The sequence below is a fragment of the Bombina bombina genome, chromosome 3 (assembly GCF_027579735.1).
Source record: "Bombina bombina isolate aBomBom1 chromosome 3, aBomBom1.pri, whole genome shotgun sequence".
In the NCBI taxonomy this organism is placed as follows: Eukaryota; Metazoa; Chordata; class Amphibia; order Anura; family Bombinatoridae; genus Bombina; species Bombina bombina.
Genome location: NC_069501.1, coordinates 720,487,056 through 720,505,578, shown reverse-complemented (window position 1 = coordinate 720,505,578; position 18,523 = coordinate 720,487,056). Strand labels below are relative to the sequence as shown.

The window sequence follows — 18,523 nt, the reverse complement described above, 5'->3', positions numbered from 1 at the left end:
TAATCAACAAATGCATGATAAAAGACAATGCAGTAGCACTAGTCTGAAATTTGTCAGAAAAAAAAGTACTAATTTGAAGTTCAGTTATGTCTATTTCCACTCCTCCTGTATCGTGTGACAGCCATCAGCCAATCACAAGTGCATATACTTATATTCTAGGAATTCTTGCACATGCTCAGTAGGTGTAAATAAAAAACTGTGCACATTTTGTTAATGGAATTAAATTGGAAAATTGTTTAAAATCGCATGCTTTATCTGCTTAACTATACTTGATTAAGCATTTTAAAAGGGAATCGGTATTTGTTTAAAAACATGGATCATATGAAATCTCAACTGCTATTTTTCTATATGATACAAAATAAAACATATTGAAAATACACTGAATTGCAGTTTTTATGTTATGCCTTGCTGTTTTAATTTGTTAAAGCATTGATGTATGTGTTAAAAAAATTGTACTCCTCTAGCCATAATTTTAGAAGATAAAGCCACCAGAGCCTCCTCACCAAGAAGTAATTCTACAGATCCTAACATTCCAGATACCGCAGCCATTCAGGAACCTCTGGTTGGAAGTCAAAAAAGAAAAGCAAGAAAAAATAAAATTACGCACCTTGTCCGGACTGTGGATGGTCAGAGCTCTTCGGGGGAACAATTTCTTGGTAAGACTGCAAATTCACACGCACAAGTTTAAATTGATTTTTAGGTCAGGCAAAATAGCTTGAAGGGACATTAAACGCTTTGAGGTGGCAATATAAGATGATAAATTGTACATATAAAAAACTACAATATACTTTAATTATTTATTTTCTCCCCTTTTCCTGTAATTACATTATGAAAATGTGAGCTTTTCAGTCCCTGTTAGAACTGGAAGTGCAGAACACGGTTATATTTCACACAACCATTGGCTGCACACTTGGCAGCTCCCATTATTTTTGTAGACATTCAAACTTTACACTTATTTTGTCCAATGAAACTTTAAAAAAATACATTCTATATCATTCACAGACAAATCTTTTCTTTGAATGCACCATTCTATCTAGCATGTATTTAGGGCTAAATTACAAGTGGAGCGCAAACGTCTGCACCCGAGCGATAAGGGGTATATTGTGAGGTTTGCAGTCATCTGGCTTACCGCTCGTTGAAAGTAAACGCAATTGTGTAAGCGCAATCGTGATATATGTTAGAATCATTACCACGACTTCAGAGCTCTGGTTAACTGTTTCACAAAACAGAAAAGTTGTACAAAACACACAAAAAATACATTACAAAGTATAGCTACACTCATAATAACACTATCTTTTAGATATTAATATAAATTATTCAAAACAAATATTGCATACAAAGGTTATAAGGGCTTAAAGATATGAGGCAGGCAAAGGGCTTTAACATAGACATACACAGGGCTCAAAATTTCCACTAGCCATTGGCAAGTGGAAATTTAATGGTGGCGAGTGAAAGTTAGTGAATGTTGAGTCTGAAGTTTGGTGGCATGTTGTAAGTAGCAAAGATGGCACATTTTATTTGCAGAATGTACACTCCTATTGCAGCACTGACAAACACATTCTGGGCTATGTGCTAAAAATATTTTCTAAAGGAATACTATTTAGCCTTGAAAGGGCAAGGATATGTTATTCCTTTAGGGCCGTAGGGATCCCATTAGTGCTTAGACTGTTACTTCTGAAAGAGAGAGATTGCAGAGGAAAAGTAGAAGTGGAGAAGAGAAGGTAGAGCTAAGAGAGAGTGGAGAAAAAAGAGTGAATAAATATGAGAGAAGGGAAAGTGTGAAGAGAAGATATGGCCTGAGAGAGAAGGGAGAGGATTAAAAGAGAGATTGAAGAGGGAGTCAAAAAAGATAGTTAAAGGGACATTAAACCCAAAAATGTTCTTTCATTATTCAGATAGAGCAGAGCTTTCCAAACTTTTCATGTTGGCGACACACTTTTTAGACTCACATAATTTCGCGACACAGTAATTCAGTTGTACTGGCAAACAGGAGGTTAAACTAACTTGTTTTAAGAGATATGGACACATACATAAATGATATAATAACGAAATGTATTTACAAGTAACAGTATGTATGTGCAAGAATTAAAAAAAAGTTTAATAACACCAATAGCTACTTGCTATTTTAATGGGCTGCATGAGGTTGATGGGATGAACACAATTTCTGAATATTTGGTGGAATATTAGCTAAAGACACTCGCATTTCATCATCAAGCATTTTTAAGCTTCCACTTCCTATCCATATATCAAGAGCAGGAGCAGCAATGCATTACTGGGAGCTAGCTGCAAAAAAACCCCACTGACTTATGACTTCAGCTCAGCTTTTAAGCTGCCACCCTCAGAGCACGGTGAGTCCGATTGACTACTGCCCACGCTGCAAACATACTGCTGTCCCACTCACTGACTACACGTGCAGTCACGAGCCAATTAAGGAGACACACATGCAGTCAGGAGCCAATAAGCCACCAATGGGAATAGTTTCAGTTCCCACTGAGCTGCACCAATAGGTTAAGATGATCTGTGACCCCTAGGTATAAATCACGAGTCAACCATGTGATATGCATAGCAGGCAGGCGGAAAGTCAGAAACAAAAACAAAAAATGAAATTTAAAAAAATTTGTGCTGAAGCAGGGACACACCTACACACTGCTGCCGACACACTAGTTTGTCCCGACACACAGTTTGGAAAGCACTGAGATTGAGGATACAATTTTTAAAAAGTTTCCAATTTACTTCTATTATCAATTTTTTTTTCATTCTCATGTTATTCTTTGTTGAAGAGATACCTAGGTAGGTAGCGTGCACATGCCTGAAGCACTACACAACAGGAAATAGTGCTGCCATCTAATGCCCCTGCTAATGTATAACATTGTTGCAAAACTGCTGCTATATAGTGCTGCAGACCTGCACACTCTTGAGCTTACATTTCTGTTTTCCACAAAGGATAACAAGAAAACCAAGAACATTTGATAATAGGAGTAAATTAGAAAGTTCTTTTAAATATTAGGTTCTATCTAAATCATGAAAGAAAAAAAAATTGGGTTTTATGTCTCTTTAACCCTTTGAGTGCTAATGACGGCTCTGAGCCGTCACAGAGTTTCTCACTCTGGTGCTAATGACAGCTCAGAGCCGTCATGAGCACTCTCCCACCTTGAGGGAGATCTGGGGGCTCCTAACCGCTCCTACCCCGGCGATTGTAGAGTGACAGGCATCGCCGGGGCTTCACGGGATGCACGGTGACGTCACGCACAATAACGTGATGACGTCACCGTGCAACTTTATTTATACTTAACAATGTTAAGTATAGGAGGAGGGGGCATGCTGCTTAGAAGCCTGTATCTCAGGCATCTAAGCAGCTACAGACACCCAAGACCCACTGTTGGAAAGGTTATCGCCTAACCTTTTCTCCAACATAGGTGTGTCCGGTCCACGGCGTCATCCTTACTTGTGGGATATTCTCTTCCCCAACAGGAAATGGCAAAGAGCCCAGCAAAGCTGGTCACATGATCCCTCCTAGGCTCCGCCTTCCCCAGTCATTCTCTTTGCCGTTGTACAGGCAACATCTCCACGGAGATGGCTTAGAGTTTTTTGGTGTTTAACTGTAGTTTTTATTATTCAATCAAGAGTTTGTTATTTTAAAATAGTGCTGGTATGTACTATTTACTCTGAAACAGAAAAGAGATGAAGATTTCTGTTTGTAAGAGGAAAATGATTTTAGCAACCGTTACTAAAATCGATGGCTGTTTCCACACAGGACTGTTGAGAGGAATTAACTTCAGTTGGGGGAAATAGTGAGCAGACTTTTGCTGCTTGAGGTATGACACATTTCTAACAAGACGATGTAATGCTGGAAGCTGTCATTTTCCCTATGGGATCCGGTAAGCCATTTTTATTACATAATGAAAAAAAGGGCTTCACAAGGGCTTTTAAGACTGTAGACATTTTCTGGGCTAAAACGATTGATATATAAGCATATTTTATACTTCATAGCTTTGAGGAATTATTTTATTCTTGGGAATTATGTAAAATAACCGGCAGGCACTGTATTGGACACCTTATTCTCTAGGGGCTTTCCCTAATCATAGGCAGAGCCTCATTTTCGCGCCTCTATTGCGCACTTGTTTTTGGGAAGCATGACATGCAGATGCATGTGTGAGGAGCTCTGATACATAGAAAAGACTTTCTGAAGGCGTCATTTGGTATCGTATTCCCCTTTGGGCTTGGTTGGGTCTCAGCAAAGCAGATACCAGGGACTGTAAAGGGGTTAAATATAAAAACGGCTCCGGTTCCGTTATTTTAAGGGTTAAAGCTTTCAAATTTGGTGTGCAATACTTTTAAGGCTTTAAGACACTGTGGTGAAATTTTGGTGAATTTTGAACAATTCTTTCATACTTTTTCACATTTGCAGTAATAAAGTGTGTTCAGTTTAAAATTTAAAGTGACAGTAACGGTTTTATTTTAAAACGTTTTTTGTACTTTGTTATCAAGTTTATGCCTGTTTAACATGTCTGAACTACCAGATAGACTGTGTTCTGTATGTGGGGAAGCCAAGGTTCCTTCTCATTTAAACAGATGTGATTTATGTGACACAAAATTTAGAGAAAATGATGCCCAAGATGATTCCTCAAGTGAGGGGAGTAAGCATGGTACTGCATCATCCCCTCCTTCGTCTACACCAGTCTTGCCCACACAGGAGGCCCCTAGTACATCTAGTGCGCCAATACTCCTTACTATGCAACAATTAACGGCTGTAATGGATAATTCTATCAAAAACATTTTAGCCAAAATGCCCACTTATCAGCGAAAGCGCGACTGCTCTGTTTTAGAAAATACTGAAGAGCATGAGGACGCTGATGATATTGGTTCTGAAGTGCCCCTACACCAGTCTGAGGGGGCCAGGGAGGTTTTGTCTGAGGGAGAAATTTCAGATTCAGGGAAAATTTCTCAACAAGCTGAACCTGATGTGATTACATTTAAATTTAAATTGGAACATCTCCGCGCTCTGCTTAAGGAGGTGTTATCTACTCTGGATGATTGTGAGAATTTGGTCATTCCAGAGAAATTATGTAAAATGGACAAGTTCCTAGAGGTCCCGGGGCCCCCCGAAGCTTTTCCTATACCCAAGCGGGTGGCGGACATTGTAAATAAAGAATGGGAAAGGCCCGGCATACCTTTTGTCCCTCCCCCTATATTTAAGAAATTGTTTCCTATGGTCGACCCCAGAAAGGACTTATGGCAGACAGTCCCCAAGGTCGAGGGGGCGGTTTCTACTCTAAACAAACGCACCACTATACCCATAGAAGATAGTTGTGCTTTCAAAGTTCCTATGGATAAAAAATTAGAGGGTTTGCTTAAAAAGATGTTTGTTCAGCAAGGTTACCTTCTACAACCAATTTCATGCATTGTTCCTGTCACTACAGCAGCGTGTTTCTGGTTCGACGAACTAGAAAAGGCGCTCAATAAAGATTCTTCTTATGAGGAGATTATGGACAGAATTCATGCTCTCAAATTGGCTAACTCTTTCACCCTAGACGCCACTTTGCAATTGGCTAGATTAGCGGCGAAAAATTCTGGGTTTGCTATTGTGGCGCGCAGAGCGCTTTGGCTAAAATCTTGGTCAGCGGATGCGTCTTCCAAGAACAAATTGCTTAACATTCCTTTCAAGGGGAAAACGCTGTTTGGCCCTGACTTGAAAGAGATTATTTCTGATATCACTGGGGGCAAGGGCCACGCCCTTCCTCAGGATAGGTCTTTCAAGGCCAAAAATAAACCTAATTTTCGTCCCTTTCGCAGAAACGGACCAGCCCCAAGTGCTACGTCCTCTAAGCAAGAGGGTAATACTTCTCAAGCCAAGCCAGCCTGGAGGCCAATGCAAGGCTGGAACAAAGGTAAGCAGGCCAAGAAGCCTGCCACTGCTACCAAGACAGCATGAGATGTTGGCCCCCGATCCGGGACCGGATCTGGTGGGGGGCAGACTCTCTCTCTTCGCTCAGGCTTGGGCAAGAGATGTTCTGGATCCTTGGGCGCTAGAAATAGTCTCCCAAGGTTATCTTCTGGAATTCAAGGGGCTTCCCCCAAGGGGGAGGTTCCACAGGTCTCAATTGTCTTCAGACCACATAAAAAAACAGGCATTCTTACATTGTGTAGAAGACCTGTTAAAAATGGGAGTGATTCATCCTGTTCCATTAGGAGAACAAGGGATGGGGTTCTACTCCAATCTGTTCGTAGTTCCCAAAAAAGAGGGAACATTCAGACCAATCTTAGATCTCAAGATCCTAAACAAGTTTCTCAAGGTTCCATCGTTCAAAATGGAAACCATTCGAACAATTCTTCCTTCCATCCAGGAAGGTCAATTTATGACCACGGTGGATTTAAAGGATGCGTATCTACATATTCCTATCCACAAGGAACATCATCGGTTCCTAAGGTTCGCATTTCTGGACAAGCATTACCAGTTTGTGGCACTCCCGTTCGGATTAGCCACTGCTCCAAGAATTTTCACAAAGGTACTAGGGTCCCTTCTAGCGGTGCTAAGACCAAGGGGCATTGCAGTAGTACCTTACTTGGACGACATACTGATTCAAGCGTCGTCCCTTCCACAAGCAAAGGCTCACACGGACATTGTCCTGGCCTTTCTCAGATCTCACGGGTGGAAAGTGAACGTAGAAAAAAGTTCTCTATCTCCGTCAACAAGGGTTCCCTTCTTGGGAACAATAATAGACTCCTTAGAAATGAGGATTTTTCTGACAGAGGCCAGAAAATCAAAACTTCTAAACTCTTGTCAAATACTTCATTCTGTTCCTCTTCCTTCCATAGCGCAGTGCATGGAAGTAATAGGTTTGATGGTAGCGGCAATGGACATAGTTCCTTTTGCGCGAATTCATCTAAGACCATTACAACTGTGCATGCTCAGTCAGTGCAATGGGGACTATACAGACTTGTCTCCGACGATACAAGTAGATCAGAGGACCAGAGATTCACTCCGTTGGTGGCTGTCCCTGGACAACCTGTCACAGGGGATGAGCTTCCACAGACCAGAGTGGGTCATTGTCACGACCGACGCCAGTCTGGTGGGCTGGGGCGCGGTCTGGGGACCCCTGAAAGCTCAGGGTCTTTGGTCTCGGGAAGAATCTCTTCTCCCGATAAATATTCTGGAACTGAGAGCGATATTCAATGCTCTCAAGGCTTGGCCTCAGCTAGCAAAGGCCAAGTTCATACGGTTTCAATCAGACAACATGACGACTGTTGCGTACATCAACCATCAGGGGGGAACAAGGAGTTCCCTGGCGATGGAAGAAGTGACCAAAATCATTCAATGGGCGGAGACTCACTCCTGCCACTTGTCTGCAATCCACATCCCAGGAGTGGAAAATTGGGAAGCGGATTTTCTGAGTCGTCAGACATTTCATCCGGGGGAGTGGGAACTCCATCCGGAAATCTTTGCCCAAATTACTCAATTGTGGGGCATTCCAGACATGGATCTGATGGCCTCTCGTCAGAACTTCAAGGTTCCTTGCTACGGGTCCAGATCCAGGGATCCCAAGGCGACTCTAGTAGATGCACTAGTAGCACCTTGGACCTTCAAACTAGCTTATGTATTCCCGCCGTTTCCTCTCATTCCCAGGCTGGTAGCCAGGATCATTCAGGAGAGGGCATCGGTGATCTTGATAGCTCCTGCGTGGCCACGCAGGACTTGGTATGCAGACCTGGTGAATATGTCATCGGCTCCACCATGGAAGCTACCTTTGAGACGAGACCTTCTTGTTCAAGGTCCGTTCGAACATCCGAATCTGGTCTCACTCCAACTGACTGCTTGGAGATTGAACGCTTGATCTTATCAAAGCGAGGGTTCTCAGATTCTGTCATTGATACTCTTGTTCAGGCCAGAAAGCCTGTAACTAGAAAAATCTACCACAAAATATGGAAAAAATATATCTGTTGGTGTGAATCTAAAGGATTCTCTTGGGACAAGGTAAAAATTCCTAAGATTCTATCCTTTCTTCAAGAAGGTTTGGAGAAAGGATTATCTGCAAGTTCTTTGAAGGGACAGATTTCTGCCTTGTCTGTGTTACTTCACAAAAAGCTGGCAGCTGTGCCAGATGTTCAAGCTTTTGTTCAGGCTCTGGTTAGAATCAAGCCTGTTTACAAACCTTTGACTCCTCCTTGGAGTCTCAATTTAGTTCTTTCAGTTCTTCAGGGGGTTCCGTTTGAACCCTTACATTCCGTTGATATTAAGTTATTATCTTGGAAAGTTTTGTTTTTGGTTGCAATTTCTTCTGCTAGAAGAGTTTCAGAATTATCTGCTCTGCAGTGTTCTCCTCCTTATCTGGTGTTCCATGCAGATAAGGTGGTTTTGCGTACTAAACCTGGTTTTCTTCCGAAAGTTGTTTCTAACAAAAACATTAACCAGGAGATAGTCGTGCCTTCTTTGTGTCCGAATCCAGTTTCAAAGAAGGAACGTTTGTTGCACAATTTGGATGTAGTTCGTGCTCTAAAATTCTATTTAGATGCTACAAAGGATTTTAGACAAACATCTTAGTTGTTTGTTGTTTATTCTGGTAAAAGGAGAGGTCAAAAAGCAACTTCTACCTCTCTCTCTTTTTGGATTAAAAGCATCATCAGATTGGCTTACGAGACTGCCGGACGGCAGCCTCCTGAAAGAATCACAGCTCATTCCACTAGGGCTGTGGCTTCCACATGGGCCTTCAAGAACGAGGCTTCTGTTGATCAGATATGTAAGGCAGCGACTTGGTCTTCACTGCACACTTTTACTAAATTTTACAAATTTGATACTTTTGCTTCTTCTGAGGCTATTTTTGGGAGAAAGGTTTTGCAAGCCGTGGTGCCTTCCATCTAGGTGACCTGATTTGCTCCCTCCCTTCATCCGTGTCCTAAAGCTTTGGTATTGGTTCCCACAAGTAAGGATGACGCCGTGGACCGGACACACCTATGTTGGAGAAAACAGAATTTATGTTTACCTGATAAATTATTTTCTCCACGGGTGTGCCCGGCCCACGGCCCGCCCTGGTTTTTTAATCAGGTCTGATAATTTACTTTCTTTAACTACAGTCACCACGGTATCATATGATTTCTCCTATGCAAATATTCCTCCTTTACGTCGGTCGAATGACTGGGGAAGGCGGAGCCTAGGAGGGATCATGTGACCAGCTTTGCTGGGCTCTTTGCCATTTCCTGTTGGGGAAGAGAATATCCCACAAGTAAGGATGACGCCGTGGACCGGACACACCGTTGGAGAAAGTAATTTATCAGGTAAACATAAATTCTGTTTTCAACAGTGTAAGTCTTGGGGGTCTGTAAAAAAAAAAGTTAACTGTTTTTTCAAAAATTAAAAAAAAATTAAAAAAATCTCCAGGTCTGCTATGACCTTCCATAACTGTCGGCACTCTCTGCATTCTCACAGTTCAACAACTTCCTTTTTCTATCCAACTGTTGTCTTCCCCAGAATGTCTAGTTGATTTTTCTAGCTTCTATGAACTTAGTTTTGGTTAATGTATTATTGCATGCATTATTTAATTTCTTATGGTATAAAATAAACACAATATTACAAAACTTCTCACAATGGCTTAACATATGCGAAGAGGGGGTGAAGCAGTGGGTGTGGTGAGTAACATTTTGTCCTGGCTAGTAGTTTAGGACTTAAAATTTTGAGCCCTGACATACATGCATATACAGTATATCTCTAAATTTGTATATGTGTGTGTGTGTATATGTATATATATATATATATATATATATATATATATATATATATAAATATGTACAAATGCCGTTAAGTAGATGAAAACATGTAAAAGCATATTTATGCAATATTCATATTTGGTAAAGGTTTTAACTCTGCTGTATTTACTGTAAATATTTCACATTCTAATGTTCTGCACATAGCAGAATATGGTCTAGATATTTATAAATAGATTTTCTTCATAAATGGAAAGAGTCCACAGCTGCATTTATTACTTTTGGGAAATAAGAACCTGGAGGAGGCAAAGACACCCCAGCCAAAGGCTTAAATACTCCTCCCACTCCCCTCACCCCCCCCCCCCCCCCCAGTCATTCTTTGCCTTTCGTCCCAGGAGGTTGGCAGAGAAGTGTCAGAAGTTTATTTTGTCTCTTATGGAGGGTAGTACTCTTCGACATGGGACGGGAGTTTTAAGTAATCCTATCAGTCTCTCAGTGAGGGCCTGGATGAAAGTTAGAGTCCGGAGATGTGAAACCATCCTGACTCATATTAACAGCTTCACGGCGTAGATTCCGGTAAGAATGTTTTCTTTTACTTTATCAGAATGTACTGTAACTTTTTGGCTTCCCGTAAGGTACTCTCTTGTGGGACTTATTAAGTATATAATATAGGGCCTCAGTGAGGCTCCTTTGGTATCTTGGAATCGAGGGTTAATATCTCCCGAGGGGGATTATTGAACAGGGTTTTCTCCAACATTGGTGTGTCCGGTCCACGGCGTCATCCTTACTTGTGGGATATTCTCTTCCCCAACAGGAAATGGCAAAGAGTCCCAGCAAAGCTGGTCACATGATCCCTCCTAGGCTCCGCCCACCCCAGTCATTCTCTTTGCCGTTGCACAGGCAACATCTCCACGGAGATGGTTAAGAGTTTTTTGGTGTTTAAATGTAGTTTTATTTTTCTATCAAGTGTTTGTTATTTTAAAATAGTGCTGGTATGTACTATTTACTCTGAAACAGAAAAGGATGAAGATTTCTGTTTGTAAGAGGAAGATGATTTTAGCAGACAGTAACTAAAATCGATTGCTGTTTCCACACAGGACTGTTGAGATGAAGTAACTTCAGTTGGGGGAAACAGTTAGCAGACTTTTCTGCTTAAGGTATGACTAGACATATTTCTAACAAGACCATGTAATGCTGGAAGGCTGTCATTTCCCCTCATGGGGACCGGTAAGCCATTTTCTTAGTTAAACATAAAAGAATAAAGGGCTTCAAAAAGGGCTTAAAAACTGGTAGACATTTTTCTGGGCTAAAACGATTGCTTTACTAGGCATATTATGCAGATTCTAACTAATTATTGGTATTATAATCTTGGGGAACGTTTAGAAAAACGGCAGGCACTGTGTTGGACACCTTTTTCAGATGGGGGCCTTTCTAGTTATAGACAGAGCCTCATTCTGGGACTGTATAGGGGTTAAATGTAAAAACGGCTCCGGTTCCGTTAATTTAAGGGTTAAAGCTCTGAAATTTGGTGTGCAATACTTTTAATGCTTTAAGACACTGTGGTGAAATTTTGGTGAATTTTGAACAATTCCTTCATACTTTTTCACATATTCAGTAATAAAGTGTTTTCAGTTTGAAATTTAAAGTGACAGTAACGGTTTTATTTTTAAACGTTTTTTGTGCTTTGTTGACAAGTTTAAGCCTGTTTAACATGTCTGTACCATCAGATAAGCTATGTTCTATATGTATGAAAGCCAATGTGTCTCCCCATTTAAATTTATGTGATAATTGTGCCATAGTGTCCAAACAAAGTAAGGACAGTAATGCCACAGATAATGATATTGCCCAAGATGATTCCTCAAATGAGGGGAGTAAACATGATACTACATCATCCCCTACTGTGTCTACACCAGTTATGCCCACACAGGAGGCCCCTAGTACATCTAGTGCGCCAATACTTATTACCATGCAACAATTAACGGCTGTAATGGATAACTCCATAGCAAATCTTTTATCCAAAATGCCTACTTATCAGAGAAAGCGCGATTGCTCTGTTTTAAACACTGAAGAGCAAGAGGACGCTGATGATAACTGTTCTGACATACCCTCACACCAATCTCAAGGGGCCATGAGGGAGGTTTTGTCTGATGGAGAAATTTCAGATTCAGGAAAAATTTCTCATCAAGCTGAACCTGATGTTGTGACATTTAAATTAGAACATCTCCGCGCACTGCTTAAGGAGGTGTTATCTACTCTGGATGATTGTGACAATTTGGTCATTCCAGAGAAATTATGTAAGATGGACAAGTTCCTAGAGGTTCCGGTGCCCCCCGACGCTTTTCCTATACCCAAGCGGGTGGCGGACATAGTAAATAAAGAGTGGGAAAGGCCTGGCATACCTTTTGTTCCCCCCCCTATATTTAAGAAATTATTTCCTATAGTCGACCCCAGAAAGGACTTATGGCAGACAGTCCCCAAGGTCGAGGGGGCGGTTTCTACTCTAAACAAACGCACTACTATTCCTATCGAAGATCGTTGTGCTTTCAAAGATCCTATGGATAAGAAATTAGAGGGTTTGCTTAAAAATATTTTTGTACAGCAAGGTTACCTTCTACAACCAATTTCATGCATTGTTCCTGTCACTACGGCAGCGTGTTTCTGGTTCGAGGAACTAGAAAAATCGCTCAGTAAAGAATCTTCGTATGAGGAGGTTATGGACAGAGTTCAAGCACTTAAATTGGCTAACTCTTTTGTTTTAGATGCCGCTTTGCAATTAGCTAGATTAGCGGCGAAAAATTCAGGGTTTGCTGTCGTGGCGCGCAGAGCGCTTTGGCTAAAGTCTTGGTCAGCGGATGTGTCTTCCAAGACAAAATTGCTTAACATTCCTTTCAAAGGTAAAACATTATTTGGACCAGATTTGAAAGAGATTATTTCAGACATCACTGGGGGAAAGGGCCACGCCCTCCCACAGGATAGGTCTTTTAAGGCTAAAAATAAGCCTAATTTTCGTCCCTTTCGCAGAAACGGACCAGTCTCTAATTCTGTATCCTCTAAGCAAGAGGGTAATACTTCACAACCCAAACCAGCCTGGAAACCAATGCAAGGCTGGAACAAGGGTAAGCAGGCCAAGAAGCCTACCACTGCTACCAAAACAGCATGAAGGGATAGCCCTCGATCCGGGACCGGATCTAGTGGGGGGCAGACTTTCTCTCTTTGCTCAGGCTTGGGCAAGAGATGTTCAGGATCCTTGGGCGCTAGAAATAGTTTCTCAAGGTTATCTCCTGGAATTCAAGGAACTACCCCCAAGGGGAAGGTTCCACAGGTCTCAATTATCTTCAAACCAAATAAAGAGACAGGCATTCTTACATTGTGTAGAAGACCTGTTAAAGATGGGAGTGATACATCCAGTTCCAATAAGAGAACAAGGAATGGGATTTTATTCCAATCTGTTCATAGTTCCCAAAAAAGAGGGAACATTCAGACCAATTTTGGATCTAAAGATCCTAAACAAATTTCTCAGGGTACCATCGTTCAAAATGGAAACTATTCGAACGATCCTACCTACTATCCAGGAAAATCAATTTATGACTACCGTGGATTTAAAGGATGCGTACCTACATATTCCTATCCACAAGGAACATCATCAGTTCCTAAGGTTCGCTTTTCTGGACAAGCATTACCAGTTTGTGGCACTTCCATTCGGATTAGCCACTGCTCCAAGGATTTTCACAAAGGTACTAGGGTCCCTTCTAGCGGTTCTAAGACCAAGGGGCATTGCAGTAGTACCTTACTTGGACGACATCCTGATTCAAGCGTCGTCCCTGTCAAAAGCAAAGGCTCATACGGACATCGTCCTAGCCTTTCTCAGATCTCACGGATGGAAGGTGAACAAAGAAAAAAGTTCTCTGTCCCCGTCAACAAGAGTTCCCTTCTTGGGAACAATAATAGATTCCTTAGAAATGAGGATTTTTCTGACAGAGGTCAGAAAATCAAAACTTCTAAGCTCTTGTCAAGTACTTCATTCTGTTCCTCGTCCTTCCATAGCGCAGTGCATGGAAGTAATAGGATTGATGGTTGCAACAATGGACATAGTTCCTTTTGCACGAATTCATCTAAGACCATTACAACTGTGCATGCTCAGACAGTGGAATGGGGATTATACAGACTTGTCTCCGACGATTCAAGTAGATCAAAAGACCAGAGATTCACTCCGTGGTGGCTGACCCTGGACAATCTGTCACAGGGAATGAGCTTCCGCAGACCAGAGTGGGTCATTGTCACGACCGACACCAGCCTAGTGGGCTGGGGCGCGGTCTGGGAATCCCTGAAAGCTCAGGGTCTATGGTCTCGGGAAGAGTCTCTTCTCCCGATAAACATTCTGGAACTGAGAGCGATATTCAATGCTCTCAGAGCTTGGCCTCAACTAGCAAAGGCCAAATTCATAAGGTTTCAGTCAGACAACATGACGACCGTTGCATATATCAATCATCAGGGGGGAACAAGGAGTTCCCTGGCGATGAAAGAAGTGACCAAGATAATTCAATGGTGCAGAGGATCACTCCTGCCACTTGTCTGCGATCCACATCCCAGGAGTGGAAAATTGGGAAGCGGATTTTCTAAGTCATCAGACATTCCATCCGGGGGAGTGGGAACTCCATCCGGAAATCTTTGCCCAAATAACTCAGTTATGGGGCATTCCAGACATGGATCTGATGGCGTCTCGTCAGAACTTCAAGGTTCCTTGCTATGGGTCCAGATCCAGGGATCCCAAGGCGACCCTAGTAGATGCACTAGTAGCACCTTGGACCTTCAACCTAGCTTATGTATTCCCACCGTTTCCTCTCATCCCCAGGCTGGTAGCCAGGATCAATCAGGAGAGGGCCTCGGTGATCTTGATAGCTCCTGCGTGGCCACGCAGGACTTGGTATGCAGACCTGGTGAATATGTCATCGGCTCCACCATGGAAGCTACCTTTGAGACAGGACCTTCTTGTTCAGGGTCCATTCGAACATCCGAATCTGGTTTCCCTCCAACTGACGGCTTGGAGATTGAACGCTTGATTTTATCAAAGCGTGGGTTTTCAGATTCTGTAATAGATACTCTGATTCAGGCTAGAAAGCCTGTAACTAGAAAAATTTACCATAAAATATGGAAAAAATATATCTGTTGGTGTGAATCTAAAGGATTCCCATGGAACAAGATAAAAATTCCTAAGATTCTATCCTTTCTACAAGAAGGTTTGGAGAAAGGATTATCTGCAAGTTCTCTGAAGGGACAGATCTCTGCTTTATCTGTTTTACTTCACAAAAGACTGGCAGCTGTGCCAGATGTTCAAGCATTTGTTCAGGCTCTGGTTGGGATCAAGCCTGTTTACAGACCTTTGACTCCTCCATGGAGTCTAAATCTAGTTCTTTCAGTTCTTCAAGGGGTTCCGTTTGAACCCTTACATTCCGTAGATATTAAGTTATTATCTTGGAAAGTTTTGTTTTTGGTTGCAATTTCTTCTGCTAGAAGAGTTTCAGAGTTATCTGCTCTGCAGTGTTCTCCGCCCTATCTGGTGTTCCATGCAGATAAGGTGGTTTTGCGTACTAAGCCTGGTTTTCTTCCGAAAGTTTTTTCCAACAAAAATATTAACCAGGAGATAGTTGTACCTTCTTTGTGTCCGAATCCAGTTTCAAAGAAGGAACGTTTGTTACACAATTTGGACGTAGTCCGTGCTCTAAAATTCTATTTAGAGGCTACTAAAGATTTCAGACAAACATCTTCCTTGTTTGTTGTTTATTCTGGTAAAAGGAGAGGTCAAAAAGCGACTTCTACCTCTCTTTCCTTTTGGCTTAAAAGCATTATCCGATTGGCTTATGAGACTGCCGGACGGCAGCCTCCTGAAAGAATCACAGCTCACTCCACTAGGGCTGTGGCTTCCACATGGGCCTTCAAGAACGAGGCTTCTGTTGACCAGATATGTAAGGCAGCGACTTGGTCTTCACTGCACACTTTTGCCAAATTTTACAAATTTGATACTTTTGCTTCTTCGGAGGCTATTTTTGGGAGAAAGGTTTTGCAAGCCGTGGTGCCTTCCATTTAGGTGACCTGATTTGCTCCCTCCCTTCATCCGTGTCCTAAAGCTTTGGTATTGGTTCCCACAAGTAAGGATGACGCCGTGGACCGGACACACCAATGTTGGAGAAAACAGAATTTATGCTTACCTGATAAATTACTTTCTCCAACGGTGTGTCCGGTCCACGGCCCGCCCTGGTTTTTTAATCAGGTCTGATGAATTATTTTCTCTAACTACAGTCACCACGGTATCATATGGTTTCTCCTATATATATTTCCTCCTGTCCGTCGGTCGAATGACTGGGGTGGGCGGAGCCTAGGAGGGATCATGTGACCAGCTTTGCTGGGACTCTTTGCCATTTCCTGTTGGGGAAGAGAATATCCCACAAGTAAGGATGACGCCGTGGACCGGACACACCGTTGGAGAAAGTAATTTATCAGGTAAGCATAAATTCTGTTTTTCTTCTACAAGATATGACGAGTCCACGGATTTCATCCTTGTGGGATTTATCCTCCTGCTAACAGGAAGTGGCAAAGAGCACCACAGCAGAGCTGTATATATAGCTCTTCCCTTCCCTCCACCTCCAGTCATTCTCTTTGCCTGTGTTAGTAATAGGAAGAGGTAAAGTGAGGTGTTAGTTTTAGATTCTTCAATCAAGAAGTTTTTTATTTTAAATTGGTACCGGTGAGTACTATTTTCCTCAGGGGGATATCAGTCTGGATTGAGTGAAGAAATTTATTTTCTACCCTGAGGTTGATGATCTTAACAGACATTGCTAAGATCCATTCTGGTTCCCACAGAGCTTCTGAAGGTAGTGCAAGAGAAATCTTCAGTGTGGAGAACGGTGTCATGCTACAAGCAGCATTGAGGTATGTTCAGTCTTTTATTTCTGAGTAAACTTGCTATATCAGAACTTTCTGACATTATTCCCTTTAAGGGAAGGGATAAGCAGTAGACCGGTATTGATTATGGTGTTACTGAATTTATTATTTTATGTACATATTGAACTACCATGCTTAGGTACTTCAACAGGGGCTTGACACTGGGCTTCAAGGACAGCATGAGATGGTCTGAGGGAGAGAGGCAGCTGTGACACTATATATATTTTTATTACTTGGCATAAACATTAAGTGTGTGTGAAGGGGGCCACATGGCGTGGTAAAAAAAATGCTTCCCATGCGGTTATGGAGTCTGTGAGTGCGAGGCCCACGATGGACGGGGCCTATTTTGCGCGCTCAGACGCGCAGTTTTCTCTTAACTAGAAGGCGGCAGGCACTAGCTCCGGTGGGGCCTAAAGTTGATTTTCAGTCACCGGATCGTTGTCGAGTCAATCTTGTGTACCCTGAGGTGCAGGGGTTGTTTTTGTTATTAAAGCTTATTTTTTAAATAAAATGTCTCTTTAAAGGGTGATTTCACCTTTGCTTACAGGGTGCAATAATTTTTGGCAAAATTTAACTGTTTTTAATTTATTAGTGACAAAAATCGTTTTTGGTGCAGTACAGAAAGATTGTTGCGCTTTTATTTCTTAAAGGCGCAGTACATTTAAAAAAAAAATTGAATCAGTAAATAAGGTTTTTAACGACTATTGTAGCTATTGCTAGTCTGTTTAACATGTCTGAACTTGAGGAAACTCCTTGTTCTATGTGTTTAGAGGCCATTGTGGAACCCCCTCTTACTTTGTGTACCTCTTGTACTGAAAGAGCGCTACAATGTAAAAAGCATATTTCTCTTGTAAGATGTATCGAGTCCACGGATTCATCCATACTTGTGAGATATTCTCCTTCCTAACAGGAAGTGGCAAAGAGAGCACCCACAGCAGAGCTGTATATATAGCTCCTCCCTTAGCTCCACCCCCCAGTCATTCTCTTTGCCTGCTTAACTGCTAAGAAGGGTAAAGTGAGTGTGGTGACAAAAATGTTAGTTTTTATTTTCTCAAGCAAAAGTTTATTTTAAATGGTACCGGTGTGTACTATTCACTCTCTGCAGAAAAGGGATGAAGATTTCTGCAAGGAGGATGATAATCTTAGCACTTTGTAACTAAGATCCACTGCTGTTCCCACAGAGGCTGAGGAGTACTGGAAAACTTCAGTTGGGGGAATGGTTTGCATACTAAGCTGCATTGAGGTATGTTCAGTCAATTTTTTTCTAGACAGACTGTGATAATTCTAGAAAAGGCTGACAATATCCCCATGAAGGAAGGGTAAGCTGTATTCAGACACTTAATAGAGAATCCCAGCTTACATTAAGGGCTCATTTGTTACTGGTGGCACTTATGGGAAAAACGTTTTTTCTATTGAATACTTTTTTGAGGGACTTTAAGGGGTCTTTGTGGCTTATTTAAGGGTTATTAACCCACATGGCTAGTTTAGAAACACTTTAGTGTGTTTCTTTTAGGCCCCACTAACATCGAGTAAGGTAGGAGGGGCCTATTTTCGCGCCTCAGTTGCGCAGTTTCTTTTACTCCCAACTGCTTCTCCAGAGGATTCTGCTGTGTTTGAGGGCCTAAAAGAAGTTTTTTCCCCCACAAATCTATCCTAAAGGGCAGGTAGGCGCCACAGCAGAGCTGTGGCAAGGTGCTGAATGTTTTTATACCGGTTTTTGACGTTTTGTCAATCCGGTTTTTACATTAAGGGGTTAATCGTTTATTTGGCTGGCTGTGCAAATTTACAAAGACTTTATGATTCTACTGTAAAAATTTCGTAAAGTTTACTACTTTTTTACACTGTTTTGCAGAGTTTGTGCATCTTTTTTTCTCTTAAAGGCACAGTA

The 18,523-nt window shown here is 41.9% G+C and overlaps 1 protein-coding gene across 1 annotated transcript in view; it reads left to right on the top strand.

Moving 5' to 3' along the window:
• The window catches only part of BBX (BBX high mobility group box domain containing), a 708,257-nt gene that overhangs the window by 652,840 nt on the left and 36,894 nt on the right, over positions 1-18,523 (top strand). Inside the window, exon 14 of the mRNA XM_053705430.1 lies at positions 465-656. Within this exon, the coding sequence (XP_053561405.1) occupies positions 465-656 (192 nt within the window). The remainder of the gene's footprint in view (positions 1-464; positions 657-18,523) is intronic.